The sequence below is a fragment of the Sceloporus undulatus genome, chromosome 1 (genome assembly GCF_019175285.1).
Source record: "Sceloporus undulatus isolate JIND9_A2432 ecotype Alabama chromosome 1, SceUnd_v1.1, whole genome shotgun sequence".
Lineage (NCBI taxonomy): Eukaryota > Metazoa > Chordata > Lepidosauria > Squamata > Phrynosomatidae > Sceloporus > Sceloporus undulatus.
The window spans coordinates 101,348,195-101,367,913 of NC_056522.1; the positions used below are offsets into that span (position 1 = coordinate 101,348,195).

Genomic DNA, 19,719 nt, shown 5'->3' on the forward strand with positions numbered 1-19,719 from the left:
TGTGATGAATAGAATTGTCATAACATAATTGGCAACATATCCAAGTGCTACATGTATAGAAGACCAAATCTGACATGATACAAGGTAGGTAAATGAGACAATGTTTAGCAAGCAACTGATAGGCATGCAAGCAAGGAGCAGCTGATATACATTCCACCTGATTGAAATGAAACCTTTATACAGGTCACTCCAGCCAGGTTCACTAGCCAATGCATTCAAACCACGGGGTCTCAATCTCTCTCCTTCTCTCACTTCCTATTTTCTTTCTCAGTATTCTCTTCATTCTCTCCTATATCAAAGAAAGAACCTGAAGGACTCCCATCATAATTATTACTCCTATTTAAAGATGTTTGGTGGTGGTGATTGGAATAACTTTGTGATGAAAAGCGTTTGGGTCATCCCACTCCATAGTCGTGCGCTCTTGCTGAGGACCTCAGTTTTTTTTTCGCCATGGAAATTTAAGGATGAGAGAATGCAATTTGCCCACCAAGTAATGTATTGTAAATTGGTTTGATGCTGAAACCAGGTTTAAGTTCAGTACAGTATGCAGGGGGCAGCACAAGTATCCTAAGCTCTTTTTTTTAAAAGGCATGCAATGCAAGGTAAATTTCTCCACTTAGCTCAACAAATGTAAGCTATCATAAACTGTTCTTTGTATTTACTGTCTCTAAGAGAAGATTATTTGTCTCTTTGGAGCAACTATTTATTTTTAATGTGTTGCTGTTTACCCTCACTGACTTACTATTACTTGTTTATATAACTGTTTTACCTGTATATCTTTAACACAGACTGTGAAAGATTGACATGTACAGTAAGATTAGAACAATATGAAAGATTTTTTGAAAAAAGAAAAGAAAATTAAATCCAAATTATACCCTTTCCAGTAAAGTAGTGCAGGGTAAAAGATATCATGAGCAATGGTGTTTTTGCCATATATATACATATGGATATATATATATATATATATATATGGAGTCTGGAACATTTCATTGTGTCTGCAATGTACACATCTGATGCTACTTTGAAGAATAGAGTTATTATTCTGAGCTTGCCTTTCTTTGAATGTTGTAATATAGAGCTCTTCTAAAAAATTAAACCCAAAACTTGTATATTAGGAATAATTACATATGTTTGGGAAAACTGTATATAAATAATGCAAGTGGACATCTGTCAAACTGATGCAGATTGGAAACAGATTAGTTCTTCATGCCTTGATAGGCCAGACAGCACTTTGAATCTGCAATAAAGTAACCCTCTTAAACTCAGTGGAATTTACTTCTGTATAGACATACATAGGATTACACTGGTGGAAAAAATCACTTTTCTTGAGGCTTGGCATCTTTTGGAAGCCAAGAGTGTCCCTAGGTATGAGGTTTTTTTTATGGAGTCTCTCAATGCCAATGCAAAGTTCAAAAACAATGCAAAGTTTCATAACAGAAATAATTTTTAAAAAAAAATCAAAATCCACAGGCAGGCAATACTGCTCAACTACTTTCCTAGGAGTGTGCAAGCCCCACACTCTTGAAAATGTTTTATCAATTTTGGGCTACATCTACAGCAATAAAGTAACACCATTTTAACCTTTATAGTTCAATGCTATGGAATTATAGGATGTGTGGTTGTTGTGGCACTAGAGCTCTCTGACAAAAAAAGCTAAATATCTCACAAAGCTATATGTTCCATTGCATTCCGCTGTGACAGTTAAAGTGGTGTCAAAGTGCTTTATTTCTGCAGTGCAAACAAGGCCTAGGTAATTAAAAAAAGTAGAAGAAAAACATGGAAGTCCAAAGGTTTGGCCAAATCTTGTAGCTATGAGGTCTGTATTTAAACTCACTCCCAAAACAGAGGTTGCACAGGCACTAGCATGTGTCAGTGTCAGGTTGCACCTAACAATACTTAATGTTTTCAGAGGTGAGGAATCATGATTATCTCTCCCTTTCCTCTTTCAGGTATGAGATAGCATCAAATTACTAGGTGTGATCTAATATGTATATACCTACAAGTAACTCTGCAATGATGCTGATTCTTGGGAATCAGAGTCACTGAAAACTAGGGATAGAAAAAATATTTTTAAATGATCAAAAAACAGTATTGGAAAATGCAGATGAGGAGAATTCTGGATTGATGTGGAGCTTCATAGGGTTCAGGGTTGATTCTATATAAAATTCATACTTGGGTTTTGTTTTGTTTTTGTTTTTTGTGCAGAAAACATCATTTTGTGGACAGAAAAAAACAGTATCTCCACAGAAAGTAATAATATTGTTGGGTAGAACTATTTCCTTCACAGAAATTATGTTTGTTGTGCCAAAAATGCTTTTTTTTTGCTCAAAAAAACCAAAAACAAAACCTAAGCCATGTATACATTTGATCAGTCCTTCCTATTTATTTAACAAATTTAAAAACTGAGGCTTTTTGCACAGAATATTTTTAGAGCTATTTGAAGAAATTAATTTGTTTTCCAAAACAGTCTCAAAATATATTAATATGTAAATAAAAATAATCTCACAGTGCTTAGATATTTTAATAATGTGTCTTGATGTGTCAAGACTAGGAATGGAAAGACAATTCACCTTCATTTGTTTTCTGGATAAAAATCTGGTTGAGAAGAATAACTAAGTTGCAAGAATTTTGTGCAGTTTTGCCGAGTGTGAGCATATCACAAATTATTCTATGCAGAATTACACTGAAGGGCAATTTTGTGATGTTTCCAGATAGCCACATGTGTGTGTGTGTGGTGTGTGGGTGTGTAAAATATTGCTAGGGATATCTAGGGATATCTAGTGGGATATTTTGGGGCACTTACTTTTGTACAAAAATCACATATCTTTGCTCAAATATTTCCACTATATTAGTGGGGGGGGGGGGGGGATTAATCAACTTTTTTGTAAGGTTTTTTTTTTTTTGCATAAAAATACTTTTTTGTAATAAAATAAACTTCTTGCACAAAAAATAAAACACTTTTTCTAGATAGCTACATGATTTTTTGTGCAAGACCACTTTTTGTCTTTCTGGGCAAAGAGGTTTCACAAAAAAAGCACCTAGCTATCTGGAAATCATAGAATCATAGAGTTGGAAGAGACCGCAAGGGCCATCCAGTCCAACCCCCTGCCATGCAGGAAATCCAAATCAAAGCATCTCCGACAGATGGCCATCCAGCCTCTGTTTGAAGACCTCCAGGGAAGGAGACTCCATTACACTCCGAGAGAGTGTCTTTCACTGTCGAACAGCCCTTACTGTCAGGAGGTTCCTCCTGATGTTGAGGTGGAATCTCTTTTCCTGGAGCTTGCATCCATTGTTCTGAGTCCTGTTTTCTGGAGCAGCAGAAAACAAGCTTGCTCCCTCCTCAATATGACTTCCTTTCAAATATTTAAACAGGGCTATCATATCATTGTTGTTTTGTGTATGTCTCTTTCACGCACACACACACACACACACACACGGTTTTCATACAAAATCTCATGTGCATTCCTGTGCAGAATACTTTCCTGAAATACTGAGGAAAGATGGATACTTGACAAGAACTGTGCAGAAATATTCAATTATTCCTACAGTGGGGAGAAAACAGCAGAAATTAATGAACCACACAACTAAGCATAAAAAACTCAAATATTTACGCGTTTAGTCAATTTTGTATCAAGGATGAGAAAATGTGTGAGTGTTCTTTGTATCACTACTGCAGAAATTGAAATCTTGCACTTCACATGAAATTTTAGCTCGTCCTAATAAAGATATTGCTTGCCTTTGGATTCTGGATTTTGCTTTGTTCTCAAGGACAAACACAGCTACCTTGTTTTCGCATTTGCTTTGGAAAATATTTTTAAGCCATGTGTTTTCAGGGTAACAATGCTATCCCCCCCCCTTTTTTTTTTTGATGGCAATGTTTCTAACCCACCTTCTTTAAAGTTGATAATTGAAAAATTAAAATTTCATGGATTCCATGCTGTTTTGTGGCACTGCAATACAAGGACACTAAAAAGTGTACCTTCAGTGACCCAAGAATTTGTGAATTAATAGCAAATTTAGTATTACAATAAAGTTAGAAATATGTACATTTAATCTATTTCTACTACATAGGGCAGTGAAGGATGCAGTGTGATTTTCAGCACTGCATTCATTTAAATGTTTCTGTTTTAACTTGTAAGAATTATTTTATGTAATACACTTTTTTAAAACTGCAAAGGGTGTAGAGCAGCTTTCTAAAACTGACCTTTTGTCCTTCTTTCTGTCACCAATCTACATGGTCATAATAATGTTGACAGGCTATGAAAGCCCTGGTGTCATGACAAAGACATTAACAGTGACACAATGACATGAAATGTTCTGAGTCCACTGCCAAACTTCAAACTACGTATCTGTAATGGGATGTGAGCATCTCTGCATGGCTGTTCACTGCCAATTCTTTCACTGCTTCAATCTTATGAAGAGGTGGTAATCGCATCGTTCCGAATATCCTGCTACCATTATCAGAGCTCTTTCACTTCAATAAAGAGCAACTGCAAAAATGTCACAACCTCTGTGACAAGGGGAGGAAAGCAGCCATTAGTAAACTTTCTCGCACAAGATATGGCAGCAGCTTGAAATATGTGGACATCTCGATATTACTAAGTAATGGCAGAAAGGTTTAACATAATTGAGCATAGGTGAGAGAAGAAATGAGTTTCAAAGCTCCCCCACATGGTGGTGGGACAAGAAGTATTTTATGTGGTAGGAAGCTATATATTATAGCTATAGACAACAATGCATACCCAGATGAGCAATTACTAAACTGTAATTTTAACTTACAATTCCTATAGCCATCTTGTGCAAGGTTATCTCTCATGGTTTACAACCTGAGCTGTGTCTCTGGTGTAAGATAAGAGCTTAGCCCCATGCTTCCTTAAAGGTTACTTTTTATTCGCTATTTAGAGCCAATTCAATGCCATCTCTCCCTCTCCTCTTTTTTAAGGATTCAATATTCATTTTGGAAGGAGAGGAAATACTCTGGAGTGATATTGCATTCTCAGTTTTATTCTCATCTGAAAAACTAGGTAATACAAAGAATTTAGTGTAGGAGCTTGGAGACAATCTTACAAAATTCACAGTTTAATGTTGACACTAGACCAAATATTTTTGCAGTGAGCCACAAGATTTCCATGAGCCGGACAGTTGCTGATCTGCAGAATGGTTAAAACAATTCCTGTGCTTTTAGACTATTTTATCACAATTTTATATTAGCTTTTTTATTTCTGTAGGTCTGTGATGGATAAATGATACCTATCAGGAGCAGGTCAGCATCAAGTAATCCAAGTATTTTCAGGAAGTTGCAGAAACATATAGAGAAGCGAACTGTTGATCCAGTAACATAGGTCAAAGAATTCCCTGCCAGATTCCCTGTTTTCCAGAAATTGAATGAATGAGGACAAACAAATTGAAGCTTAATCAGGACAAGACAGAGATGTTCCCAGTCAGTCAGAAGGCAGATCAGGGAATAGGCATTCAGCCTTCACTCCCCCTGAAGCCCAGGTTTAAGCAGTGGCAAGGAATGTGTTTACACAATTGAAACGAGGGTGTCAGCTATGCCCGTGCCTTGGGAAGTCAGATTTGGCCACAGTGACAAATGCTGTGATAGAATGCTCTTTGGGTTACAGTAATGCACTCTACATGAGACTGCCTTTGGAAACTGTTCAGACTCTTCAGCAAGTCCAAAACCTAGACTGCTGACCATGGTAGATTATACAGTGGACCCTTGTTATGTTCTGGGGTTTGGTTCCAAGATCCCCTGTGTATAACAAAATCCGTGTATACTCGTCCCATTAAATATAATGACATAGCAAAATGGTGTCCCTTATAAAAAATGGAAAATCAAGGTTTGATATTTGAAATCTATACTTTTTTTTTAACATTTTCAAACCATGGATGCTTGAATCCGTGTATAAAAATCTGTGTATAAGAAGGGCCGACTGTAGTGACCATATAACTCCCCTGCTGAAACAGCTTCATTCGCTTCCAGTTTGTTCCTGGGCAGAATTTAAAGTGCTAGTTATAACCTATAAAGCCTTACATGGCTTAAATCCAGGCTATCCGAATCACCTCATAAGAGCCTATATGAGTTTTAAGAACCTCAGGAGAGGGCTTTCTCTTAGTCCCAAAACTTTTACAGGTACAGCTGGTGAAGACCCAGTATTTAATGGTTTTTTTTAGTTTTTGTATTCCAGATTATTATTAGTTGTATTGTTTAACATAAGATGTGACCTTTTTGGTTTGATATAGGAGAAAAGCAAGATATACGTGAAATTAATTAATTAATTAATTCCACAAACACAGGGCTGGCCCCAGCATTAAATGGCAGATGCTGGGATCTAGGAGGAACAGAGATTCCTCTTTGCTGTATACATCATATTCTGGGCTCTCAAAACCAGCCTTCTTGTTTCATGTGTGGTGCAGAATCACTAATGTCATGTAAGATACAAGAGCCTGTCTTGTCAACTTCAGTAAATGGATTGGGCACAAATTTCTATCTTGTGCTTCGTTCCAAGAGACAATATATCTTGGGCCACGGCCCTTAGAAATGGAAGCCTTCTTAATGCAGTTGGCTCAAGCAGGTCAAACTTCAGAATGAGCTGCAACCCCTGATCAGACCACATTAATGTACACAATCATGGTGTAGAAGCAGAAGATCCTTAAATCCATTTAGGCACCAGACCAGAAGAGTTTCCAAACCCCATATAAATGACTCACAGCCATAGCACATGATGCAGTTGCTTAATGAAAGTCATTGTTTATAGTGTTGGCAGTGTCCATGCTTTGAGCTCCTTTTGTCTACTAGCTCATCACACATATCAGATAATTTTCTTTGTACTATTATGGTGTGTGTGTGTTTGTAAGTCCACATTCATATACAAAGATCAGATTTCTGTGACAAGCCAGTTCACAATAATAACTTCCACTATGTTCACCACTCTCAAAGACAGGCAGATGAGAAAGGAGAAAATAGTACATCTCGAGAATTAGAAAGGTTATATTTTATTGTCTGTGAAATCATAACTAAAATGTTAAGGATAAAAGAACTATAGTTTTGAATAACCTTTTTTTCTCTTTTATTTTGACATGTTTGACTAGATAAATTATTTTGAATGATTTCTATGTTTCTTCTAAGGATTTACCTGAGTGAGGAATGACAGCATCTTTCCAATAAATTGAGTTAAAAATTAAGGGAGCTGTATTAAAGGCCATTAACAAGCTACTAATTTCAAGATGAGACCAAACAACACGGTGTAACATCTCAATGGCTCTCATGGTATTCTAGCACACATTTCCCAAGCAGGAATGGGTGAATCAGTCAATTTCCAATCTTTGTCACCATGATCACACTCACTTTCTCCATTATATAGACTAGCCCTCTGGCTCCATCATCCATCAGCTATAGAGGCTTTTAACAATATCTATTTAAACTGTTGTGAGATACTATGAGTTCCAAGGTTGGGTCTAGCATGTGATATAAATAAAATTGTCATCATCATCCACAATTCACCATCCTCATCATCCACCAAGGAGATATACCCAAGAATTGCATCTCACAGAAGTTCAGTCACTCTAAAACCCTTACACAGCTCAGAAGCCTATTCTTCTCATCATGCTTCCCACCACAAGGTCAGGACAGTGATACAGCTCTCAGAGCTATTCCCTATGGCATTATGTAGCACCAGAAGCTTTTAAGGTTTTTTTTTTGATCAACCATCAGAAGAACGGTAAATCCATACAAGATCATATTCCTTTAGGTTTCAAGTCCCAGTACAGTTAGGCCCATGGAAGACAGTAAATCCAATCAGTTTTAGGGCCCTCAGAATCACTCACTACCACTGAGGCAATAGGCATGTCAATCCGGCTCCTTAAATACTAGGGGTTCTTTATTGTTGTTCTGGAGGGTGAGGAAGCTGGCAAAACTGTGGCTCACACAGTCAGGAGCCAATCCCTTGGGGAGAGACTGCAACAGAGCTCTTTTTGGTTTTCTTCCACTCTCCCTGGGAAAGCATTCATCTCATTTGTGGGCATTTGGTGCATGCTATCCCTCTGTCTTTGCCTCTTAGTGTGGCAGTCTTCCCAGGATAGGACAGAATAACTCCTCATGCAAGTTCAGAAAGAGGAGACCCGGTAGCACAACATGCAGTTGCTCTAGCAAAGTGCCCCCAAAGATTCTGGTCAATATCTTTGGTAGCCAGTGTGAAAATCTTTGTTCCTATCACATAAGAGATCTTATATTTTGGTATGTTTTCACTATTATAGAAGAAGTCAGTTGTGTAGACATTGTGTCAGCTTTAGCGAATGAGCCCAGGCAATGGGGATACATTCAGCAATGACTAGGGATCAAACCCTGTCGTTTTAGTTTGCTTTGTCCGAGCAGTATGTTTATTTCAGGACATGTGCATTTAAGGCAATTCATAAGTAACTGTCTTATTGGTGGGTTACAGACCGCCATTAAAGTACACGCAGAGCGCGTACTAGGGTTAGGAAGGGGCGGTGCTTCTGCACCCCCTAACCCTAGTACACACTCCGCGCGCACAAAATGGCGGCGGCCATTCCACACGGCCGCCGCCATGATGGCGTCACGAATGTGCCACCTTCAAACGAGGCGGCACGGACGTGACGCCATCGCTCTGCGCGAGGGCGCTTAATGCGCCCTTTCGGCGGAGCAGGAAGGAGCTCCAAAACGGAGCTCCTTCCTGGTTTGCATTGCTGGTGCAGCCATGTGAAGGCTGCACCAGCGATGTAAATCAGAAAGGGGCTGTGCGGCCCCTTTCTGGGAGTTCCCGCTGCTGTTGGGGTGTCCTTGGGCTTAAAGCCCCAAGGACACCCCTTTCCAGGCTGCGGGGAAGCGGCCTTTTGCCGCTTCCCCACAGCCTGCAAAGCAGCGGATCAGGGCCTTGGAGGCTGCCGGTCTGGCAGCTGAGGCCCCAATACAGCGGGGAAAGGGGCGGGTGCAGGCCGCCTCAAACGGGCGGTCTGTAACCCGCCATAAATACAACTAAAATGTCCCTTTGAGACCTTTTAGTTTCACACTGTTGATAAATTTATATGTGAAGACATTTGGCCATTTCATTTTGTCAAAAACAAAAATTAAAACAGAACATCAACTGAGACATCATAGAATATACAGTGAAAAATAGGTGAAGATTTAATTGCCTTGATATTGCAACAAACAAGAAAAGGAAATCAAAATGTAGTAGAACGCACACTAAGAAACGAGCATTTGTTTTATAGAAATATGTACGTCCCTCTTTCTTAAATAAAGCTCAATGGAGCTGAGCACTGAAGAGAGACTTGGCTTGTCCTAACCTTAAATAGCATAGTTTTAATCCTTTAGATAACTGTCGGCTATGATATTCACAATTATGATACCCCCTTATGCAAGCTTGAAAGTCTATTACAGTTTCTCATGTGACTAACAAAAATACCATTAAAAATCCTCCTACTGCTAAACATCTAAACTAGTTTTATACCTATACTAGTTCTCTAATACTTTAGGATATGCATTGCTACTGCACACAGTATATTCATAATTCCCAAGCTGATTTTTTTTTCATTTAAGGAGAGCCATGAATTTAAGTAGATACAAGAAGACATCTTCACAACTGGGTGTGTTAACATTAGATGGCTTAGATATATCAGATGGTAAATTACCTTTGATAAGTCCCCAGCCTCCAAGTAGAAGCAGATAACAAATATGTTCCATGTAACCCAGAGGACTAACCAGACAGCATACTGTAGAAAAGGAAAAGGGAATAATACATGATTAATTCTGATATCTGCTGTGTTTAAATAATGCTTACATTACAAATCTGAAGTGGGTACGCAACAACCACTATGAATACATTGAAGCTGTTTCCAGAATAAACTGGACAAAAATTTCCCAGTTTTACCAAGTACACTAGTTTTAGCCATTGGTGACAGAATGATCTGCAAGGGTATTATCATACATTGTTGCAAGGAAAGGCACAATTTGGCAAAATGTATGATACAGATGGAAGAAAATTTGGTTCAGATCATGTCTTAATATGATCTCAGCTAATTTTCCCTTTTGAAACCACTCCACAAACCAAAATGTAGTATTAAGTATTCACATTTTTATAAAATGTATGTTGTACAGTCAGTCCTTCTTATACACAAATTTTTAATACATGGATTCAAGCACACACAATTTGAAAATGTTCAAAAAAAGTATAAATTTCAAATATAAAACCTTGATTTTCCATTTTTTATAAGGGACACCATTTTGCTATGTCATTATATTTAATGGGACTTGAGCATCCATGGATTTTGTTAACCATGGGGGTTCTTGGAACCAAACCCCAGAGTATAACAAAGGTCCACTGTAATTTTCCAAGAAAAATGCATATATAAGGAGGCATGCACAAAAACGTTTAAATTAGTGAAAATATGTTTTAAAGAAATGCCTTAAGGACAAAGGCTTGCAAAAACATTTATGTTATGAGAAACGTACACAAAAATGAATATGATTTTTTTTAAAAAAACCAAAACCTGAAAACTAAAGTGGAAAGTGGGCAAAATGACTCAAAAAATACGAAATCAACATTCACAATAAGAAAATTAAATCTAAAACATGTTTCATACAAGTACTGAAACAAGGAGCCATTTCACACAACATAGGTTTAACACTATGATCCCACTTTGATGGCCATAGGTTACACCCTACGGAAACCTGGGGAATTTGTAGTTTGGTAAGGCACCAGAGCTCCCTGACTGGGAATTCTAACTGTCCCTCCATTAAATGCAAATCCCAGGACTCCAGAGGATGCAGCCACAGCAGTTAATGGATTCATAATGATATAACAGTCAATAATGCATTTCCAGCAATGCACAGAGAACAAAGTGTAACGGCAGGACTTCCTTCGTTATGTTACAAATGTATATAGAAATATATACAGTAATTAATACATAAATTGTAGCGTATATACGATTTATAGTAATTACACTTAATTTAATACAGCTCCCTGTGCTCCCCGTAAGCCTTCCTATCATTTCTTTTATATTTGGGGCCTTGTCTACTATGTCTCCTTTCATTTCATTGACTTGAATCCTTACAAAACCACAGTGTTAAAAAAAATCCAAAACAATATCTTATACAAAATTAAATAAAGAGAATTAACTTTGTGCTAATATAATTTATTTTCATAATAATTAAATGGATTGTATGTGCAGGCTCATTATATGACTACTGTAGAAAATTGTTTACCAGTCTACTACAAACACAGCGGTAAGACTGTTTCTTCCTTTTAAAAAAATGTTCTGTTATGTTACCCAAGTTAAACATTGACACTGTGTTTTAGTCATTCAATGCTATTACATTCCTTTTTGTTAATTTTCTACACTGCTGTCATGAAATCTTTTTAAGTTCTCAACTCAGACTTCTAGGCCTGTTACAGAGCTTTTTGTTTCTCTTCGAAGAAAACTGACATAAATGCTACTGCACCACCATTATGGAAAACTCTTCCCTTCCCTTCCTTTCCCTTCCTTTCTTCCCTAGGGCCCTTCCAAAAAATTGCTCCAAGGGGCTTCCCAGATGTATTAAGCAAGTTTGGGGGTATGTAAGGAGTGCAATGGGGGAGACATTCTGCGATCTTTTTAAAGAGAAATATACCTCCCTGCTCCAGTTTTTCCATTAGAGGGTACCATGGTGTTTTCTGAACATAGACGTCACCATGTGAAGGTTCTCTGGGTCCCCCTCCTCTCCTGCTGAGCTGGATGGGACCCCTTGAGACCACCGTTTTATCTAAAATAAAGGTGCTGCTGCCACCACCTGATGAATTATCCTCTCCCACCCCAGCAACACATCAGTACATTGCTGGGGAATTCCACAGATACTTTCCCTTGCCAACTGTAAGGAGCAGAGTACTTTAATGAAAAGCTTTATTTGTATAAAAGGAGTTCTAAAGCAAAAGGACCAACCTGTCCTCCAGGCACAAACAGAAAATGGAAAATTGAAAACTAAAGTGGAAAAAGGGCAAAATGACTAAAAAAAAAAAAAAAGAAAAGAAAAGAAAAAGAAAAAGAAAAAAGAAATAAACATTCACAACAAGAAAATTAAATCTAAAATATGTTTTTTATAAGTGCTGAAACAAGGAGCCCTTGTAAAAGAGTACAATCATTTCAGCCAAGCCAATAAATGAAACCAAAAATCTAGTGCCACTGACTAATACATGTTCCTAATCTTGCTCACAGCTCAGATGGGATTTGTAGCAACAGCAGTAAGCAATAGCAATAGCAGAAGCAATAGCACGTACATTTCTATACTGCTTATCAGTGAACTCAGCACTCTCTAAGCGGTTTACATTCTGTGTGCTAACTGTCCCCAACAAGCTGTGCACTCATTTTACCAACCGATGAAAGCATGGAAGGCTAAGTCAACCTTGGAGCACCTGGGATTGAACTCACAAACTTGTGGCTGCATTACTGTCACTTAACCACTGCACCACCAGGGCTCCCTTTAAATCCCAGTTTTGTAATCCTTGGTGCTTCCATTGTCCAGCTCCACTAGTTTCCTCATGGTCTGCCTTAGGAGAGTCAGATATTCCCACTGCTAATAGGCAGTCAGTTAGTCAGATTCACACAATCAGACCTAAAAAGGCAGACAAAAGCCTCATATTGTATCCAGGCCTTTTAAAGCCTCTCTCTTAGGGCCATCTCGGAGTTTTGCGCTTCTGCCCAACTCCCCATCGCATTAGACAGTTACCATCTCATCACCAGTGATGTAACCCTCATTAAAATGTACCTCCCCCAACATTTAACCCTTTGTTATCTGGAAAGAAAGCTCTGGCGAATGGAGGGATATTTTTAAAAATGCATAAATAAAAATCAGAAATAAACACTAACTAAATTTAGTAAATAATTAATGCATGGAGTATGATAGCTTGTTTTGACCAGATGTGCAAGGTTCTTTTGTTCTATGCATTAATGGTTCTTCAACTTAAAAGGTTAGTTCTCAGTTCTCCTATTCTCTTCTTCCATAAGGAAGGAAAAGTTTGCTGCTCTTGTTATGCACTTTCACGTTGATTCTGACTTATGGTGACCCCATTATAAAGATTTATTGGCAAGATTTATTGAAAGGAAGTTTCCCTTTGTTGCCTTCTAAGGTCAAGACCTGTTCAAGAGCCCAGTGGGTTTCTTGGCTGAGCAGAGACTTGAACTGTAGTCTACCAGAATTCTAGTGCTACACTAAAAACACCACACTACACTGGCTCACATAGACCAAGACAACTGCCATCATATGGTAGATATAAAGCTTAGGTTTGTTGTTATGCACCTTCAAATCATTACTAACATGGTGCCCCTAAGGTGAACCTATCACACCTTTTCTTGGCAAGATTTGTTCAGACTTGCTCAAGGTCACCCAGTGCGTTTCCATGGCCAAATGTGGATTTGAACCCTGTTCTCCAGCGTCACTTTTTAATTTAATTTAATTTATGTGCTGCCTTTCTCCCAAAAAGAGACCCAAGGTGGCTCACAATATAAAAAACACATTATAATAAATTTTAAAAAGACAATTAAAATAAGCTAATTAAAACACTTCAAAGTTAAAATTTAAAACATACAACATTTAAAAAACATAATCTGAAGCAATTCCCCCCTCCAAATAAAACCAGACTTGCATGATTTTAAAAAGCCTGCCTGGATAAAAATGTCTTTGCTTGCCAGTGAAAGGCCAGCAGGGAGGAGGCCAGTCTAGCCTCCCATGGAGGGCAGTTCCATAGGGTGGGAGTAGCCACCAAGAAGGCTCTCTCTTGTGTCCTCACCAAGAGAGCCTGGGATGGTAGTGCGACCAAGAGAAAGCCTTCTCCTGAGGATCTTAGGGCTCTTGGTTCATATTGGGAGATATGGTCTCTCAAATAGTCTGGACCTAAACTGTGTAGGGCTTTATAGGTCATGACCAGCACTTTGAATTGTGCCCAGAAATGGACCAGTGAAGCTGTTTCAATATGGGAGTTATATGCTCGCTATAACAGGTTCCAATCAGCATTCTGGTTGTGGCATTTTGAACCTGCTGAAGTTTCTGAACAGCTTCCAAAGGCAGCCCCACATAATGTGTGTTACAGTAGTCCAAACAGGATGTAATCAAGGCATGTGTCACCATAGCCAGATCTGATGTCTCAAGGAACAGGCACAACTGTCACACTAGTTTTAATTGTGCAAATGCACTCCTCACCATTGCTGGGACCTGGGCATTCAGGCTGAGAGTGGAGTCCTGGAGAATAACCAAGCTGTGAGCCTGAGATTTCGGAGGGCGGGGGGTAACCCCATCCAGCACAGGCAAAGCCCCGATTCCCTGATTTGCCTTACGACTGACCAAGAGGACCTCTGTCACCTCTGGATTAAGCTTCAATTTGTTTGCCCTCATCCAGTCCATTATCGACAGAAGACACTGGTACAGCACAGAGACAGTTTCCTTGGAGTTAGTTGGAAAAGAGAGATAGAGTTGGGTGTCATCCGCATACTGATGATACCACACTCCAAAGCTCTGGATGACCTCTTTCAGTGCTTTCATGTAGATGTTAAATAACATGGGGGACAAGACAGAACCCTGTGAGACTGCACAGGCCAGTGTCCAAAGAGTCAAACAGGACCCCCCCCCCCCCAACACTAGCTTCTGGGTCTGCCCCTCCAAGGAAGACCAGAACCACTGCATAACAGTACCTCCAAGTCCCATCCCAGAAAAGCAGCTCAGGATACCATGGTTGATGGTATCAAAAGTCGCTGATAGGTCTAGCAGGACCAACAGGGACACAGTCCCTCTGTCCAGTTCCCTGTGTAGGTCATCCACCTGTGCCATAGACAGGTATGAAGCCAGATTGATATGTATCTAGATAATCTGTTTCAGCCAGAAATTCCTATATCTGGGATGCTGCCAGTCGTTCCAGACCCCTGCCCAAGAATGAGATGTTATAGAATGGCTGATTGTTATCCAGAATGGTGGGATCCAGGGAACTCTTTTTTCAGTAATGGCCTCACCACAGCCTACTTTAGGCAGGATAGAAATGTGTCTTGCTGCAGTGAAGCATTCACCACTCCCTTCATGCACTTGGCCAGTCCCCTTCTAGCTCCTTTCAAAAGCCGGGAAGGGCAAGGATCCAGCAGGCATGTGTTGGCCATCACTTCTCCAAAGATCCTGTCCATATTCTCAAGATGCACAAATTGAAACCTATGCAATAATATAGGACAAGCAGGCACTAATATTACATCCACTGGACCTGTCTCAACTACAGCATCCAAGTAAGAATGAATCCAAGCAATTTTGTCTTCAAAGTGTCTTGAAAATTCTTCACAGCGAGCTGTCAAGTGCTCCTTGTTTCCTTCTTGGGAGGCAGAATGTAAAAGGTCCCTGACCACTTGAACCAGCTTCACTAGATGACACTGTGCAGACACAATGGTGGTAGGAAAATATTTCTTTGCTACCATCACTGCCATGGCATAGACTGTCCAATGAACTCTAGCCCGTGTTTGGTCGGATTCACTCTGAGTCTTCCTCTATCATCACTCTAGTCTCCATCCCACTCGGTTCATCACCATCAGCATCTTGGGAAACCAGGGTGCTTGATTGGCTCCACTTTGTGGGAGGGGACTCTTAGGGGCAATTGTGTCCACTGCCCTGGCCATTTCCCTATTCCAGGGTTCAGTGAGGACTTTGACAAGATCACCTGCCAAGGCAACAGGAACCTCCCCAAGAGCCATCAGGAATCCATCCAGGGGTAGACTTTCTTAATCGGCCCCGCACCCCTGCAGATGAAATGAAGTCCTGAGCTGCTCTTGACAAAGCAATCTCCACATGGATGTTGAAATCCCCTGGCACAACAAGCCAAGGGGACCCCAATGCCACTGCAGAGACCAACTCAAGAATGCTTTGTTCAAATGTTGCTTCATGGTGAATTCATTAAATAGACTCAAGTATCTAAGCTTTATGAGAGTGCAGAAAGGGAGAGTGTTGAGCAGCAGGGTGGTCAGTACACCAACAGAATCCCTATTCTGCCCTGGCCATCCACCTTTAAGTAGACACACTCATACCCAGTGGACTATGGGACAGGGCACCTGGTAAGGGAGATGGAATCCCGATAGACCACTGCAACTCTGCCTCCTCACCCCCTCAGGCCTTGCCTGATGCTGTACGGAGAACCCAGGTGGGCAAAACTGGGAGAGATTAGCCTCCCTCCCAAACTTCATCCAGCCAGGTCTCCAAAATACAAGTCAGGTCAGCATGCTCATCCAGGATCAAGTCCTGGACCAATGGTGTCTTTCCATTCAGCGACCTGGCATTGAGCAGCAGCATTTTCAGCCCAAGAGGCCTGTTGCCAAAGCTATCTAGGCTATTTGAAATGGGGGTCAGCTTGGGAGTAACCAGTACTCCTTTCTTCCAGGGTAATAAGGCTGACTCCCCATACCATATCTCCCCCTGCCCATTAATGTCATAATGGCTGCTCCCCGGACTGCTTCCCCTCCTTATACTACAATTACTTATTAACATGTGGCAGGTTACATGAGAAGCTGCCAGCAGCTCAGACCACCCTATCCCAGCTAAATGCCCTGACCTTCACACACACTTCCCTGTGATGCCACTTTGGTGGCAACCCTGGTAACAGTGGGCCTACTGCAGCAGTCACCGAGGTTATATCCCCTTTCCCAGGGGCCAGGTGTTCCTCCCTGGCTATGTAGCCAGGAACCAGCTGGGTACCTGGGCCCTTATTCTGGCAGGGAGCAGATTTCTCTAGGTAAGGTGAGGCCAGCAAGAGCAGGAACAGAAACAACAGCAAGCTGGTAGGTGGCAAGAAATATCTTCCTGGGGTGTGGGGGTCATAGTCCAAAGCTCAAACCACTACACACTGGCTCTCATAAAGCTTAGATATCTGATTCCATGAATTCACCACGAAGCAACATTTGAACAAAAGCATTCTTGTTTCTGAACCATCCACATGCCTAACCAATTGCTCTACAACGACTCCCATTTGCTTTGTGACTATCAGATATAATTGTCTTAAAACAAAGTCTCATTACAAATTCTCAGATACTGTAGATGTTCCAAATGTCAGATATCTCCAATCTCTAGATTACAGCTATTTAAATGCTATTTCCACTTCATGCTGAAACTAATCATTCTGGAAACTCAGCACTGAAGGTCTGAGAGAAGACAGTGAACAAATCCCACTGGCATTTCCTATTTCTAATTAGAGCTACATTTTATGACACATCTTCCAAGTGTTAGCTTCTCCCATCTTTTTGTCTGAGAATATCAGAGAACTACATTATCTCACAGTAATCATCATACAAATTACAAGAGCCACAAATCAATAAGGTCTTTATGTCAATGGAGAATTGGAGTTACCAGTTCTAGTCCCCAAGAGCCATCACATACTTTTTACAGAAACAAAAACACGCGGTTTACATTCAAATGTAGAGATGTTGTGAAGAGGACACACAACCCACTCTTCTCCTTAAATGTTTTAAAAACACAGGAGTCTGCTTAAAATTGGACACAGTAATCTAGCCTGCTGCCTACTTTTTTAGGCACATAGTATTTTATTGTAGTCATGAAAAATCATCAAAGTTTACTGATATGGTGCACACCACACACACACACACACATACTATATATATATATATATTTATATATATATTATATATTATCTATATTATTCCTGCTTCCTTATAAATGTTGCATAGATTGCATGGAATTCACTGGGAGTTTTGAAATGCAGCCCATGAAAGTACGGGAGAAAGTGATTAAACCAGAGGGTGGATTTATATGCTCCACCAACATACTCCATGTCATAACATTTTTGACCAAGTCCTATTTTAGGGCCAGGAAAGATAAGGATCAAGAGAAGTCATATTCTTGAATTCTTAAATATTTACTGAAATTTTAAAATATACAACTTGAAACCTACAAGACATACAACAAAGAACACACAAAAGAAAAGAAAAAAGAGCATACAAACATGAATAAACACACAAATATACCTCCCTAAATGCCCTTTATATCACACAGCTAAAAGAAAAACAAAATACCTCTCTCTCTTCTCTTTGGTTGTATCTTCACTGCTTATCCCAGAATCCCTCTACATTAAATAACAATAACTATTAATATTCTTCTTCAATATTATCTTCATTAAGGTACATTTCTTTCGGCAATAAAAAACCAGAAAAAGAAACTTAACAATCTATGGCACGTTACAGACCGCCCAAAACGGGCGGTCTGCTGCCACCGCTGGTTGCTGCATCCGGGAACCGCAGTGGCCAAACCGCATGGTTCCCGAGCACAGCCAGAAAGAAGCGCCAAAATGGCGCTTCTTTCTGGGCCCCGGAAGTGGCGCCGCAAGGTGCTAGTCGCGCACTCGCGGTGTCACTTCTGCTGCATGACGTCCAGATGCTACACGTCCGCAACGTCAAAATGGCGGTCCCCGTGTGGACGGGCGCTGTCATTTTGTACGGACTCTGTCCGTACTAGGGTTGAGGGGCGTCAGGAAGTGACGCCCCTTCTCAACCCTAGCACGCCCCTTTGGCGTGTCTGTAACGTGCCTATATTTCAAAACCTAAAGTAATACCCTCCCCGTCATGCTACTTTATATAATCTATAGCAGGTCAACTTCTACAACCCCTATAGGCCATTGGGGAGAAATTTAAGAAATTTTGTCAACATTGTGGGCCCCTGCCAAGGATGCATGCAGCCCTGAGAATACTTTCCCCATTCCTGATTTAGTGTGCACACCTGTAAACAGTAGCAATATAAAAAAAGCAATAATGAGAGAGTATTTAATCAGGAACCATATTACAAACATAGATTGTAATAGTAAATAATAGTATTGTATAATAGATTGTAATAGTAAATAAAGATAACTGGAGTGGCCTGATATTTATGTCAGAGGTGGGCAGTCAGAGCCTGGAAATAATTCATGATGGTGTTAACGTAATGTATTATATTAATTCCTTGGGGTGTTTTTTTTTATAATGCAAAGAAAGTACTTCACATTTTGCTTTTTAACTTAACAAAGATCATACTCATTACAATGGCATAATAAATAGTGAATTTTGTTATTCTTCTGTCAGAGCTTGGAGATTTGGAGCTATCTATAGCAGGGGTAGGCAATCTTTGTCAGCCGGGGGCCGGGTTGCTGTCCCTCAGACAACTGGGGGGCCGAAGCCAAAAAATAAATAATTAAATATTTTTTTTTAAAAAAAATTAAATATATAAATAAACCAGGACAAATGTAGGACAAAATTTTCAAATGGAAGACACTTTTTTTAAAAAAAAATGGAGGACATGCGAAAAAATTTGCTGATTTTTTAAAAAATGTTAATATAAATGCATGTTTCTGAGGCTTCTATAGACAATTGCCCCCCAAAGGCCCCGGCGGCAATCGGCGGCAGGACTGGGCTGGGGCCAGTCCCAAGGCCTCGCTGGGCCGCATCCGGCCCGCGGGCCGCAGGTTGCCTACCCCTGATCTATAGCCTGGGAAGGTTTTGCTGTAGAATGAGTGTAGGTTTCCAGTTCTGGTAACTTTAGCATGGACCAGGAGCTCTAGCGTATACTCCCCCTGTGAATCATTTTTTTAAAAAAACACAGGATTGATGTACTGGTTAATGAAACAAATCAAACGTTTTCATCACTAACCTCAAGAATAACAAATTAATTTTTGGACTTCACTCACCATGGTTGGGGCTAATGGGAACAGTAATTCAATG

General features: G+C 40.0%; 1 protein-coding gene across 2 annotated transcripts in view; it reads right to left on the bottom strand.

Moving 5' to 3' along the window:
• Nucleotides 1-19,719, bottom strand: part of NKAIN2 (sodium/potassium transporting ATPase interacting 2) — a 718,671-nt gene that overhangs the window by 338,449 nt on the left and 360,503 nt on the right. For both annotated transcript variants that reach the window (XM_042480285.1, XM_042480275.1), the window contains exon 3: nt 9,658-9,738. In XM_042480285.1, coding sequence (XP_042336219.1) covers nt 9,658-9,738 — 81 coding nt within the window. The remainder of the gene's footprint in view (nt 1-9,657; nt 9,739-19,719) is intronic.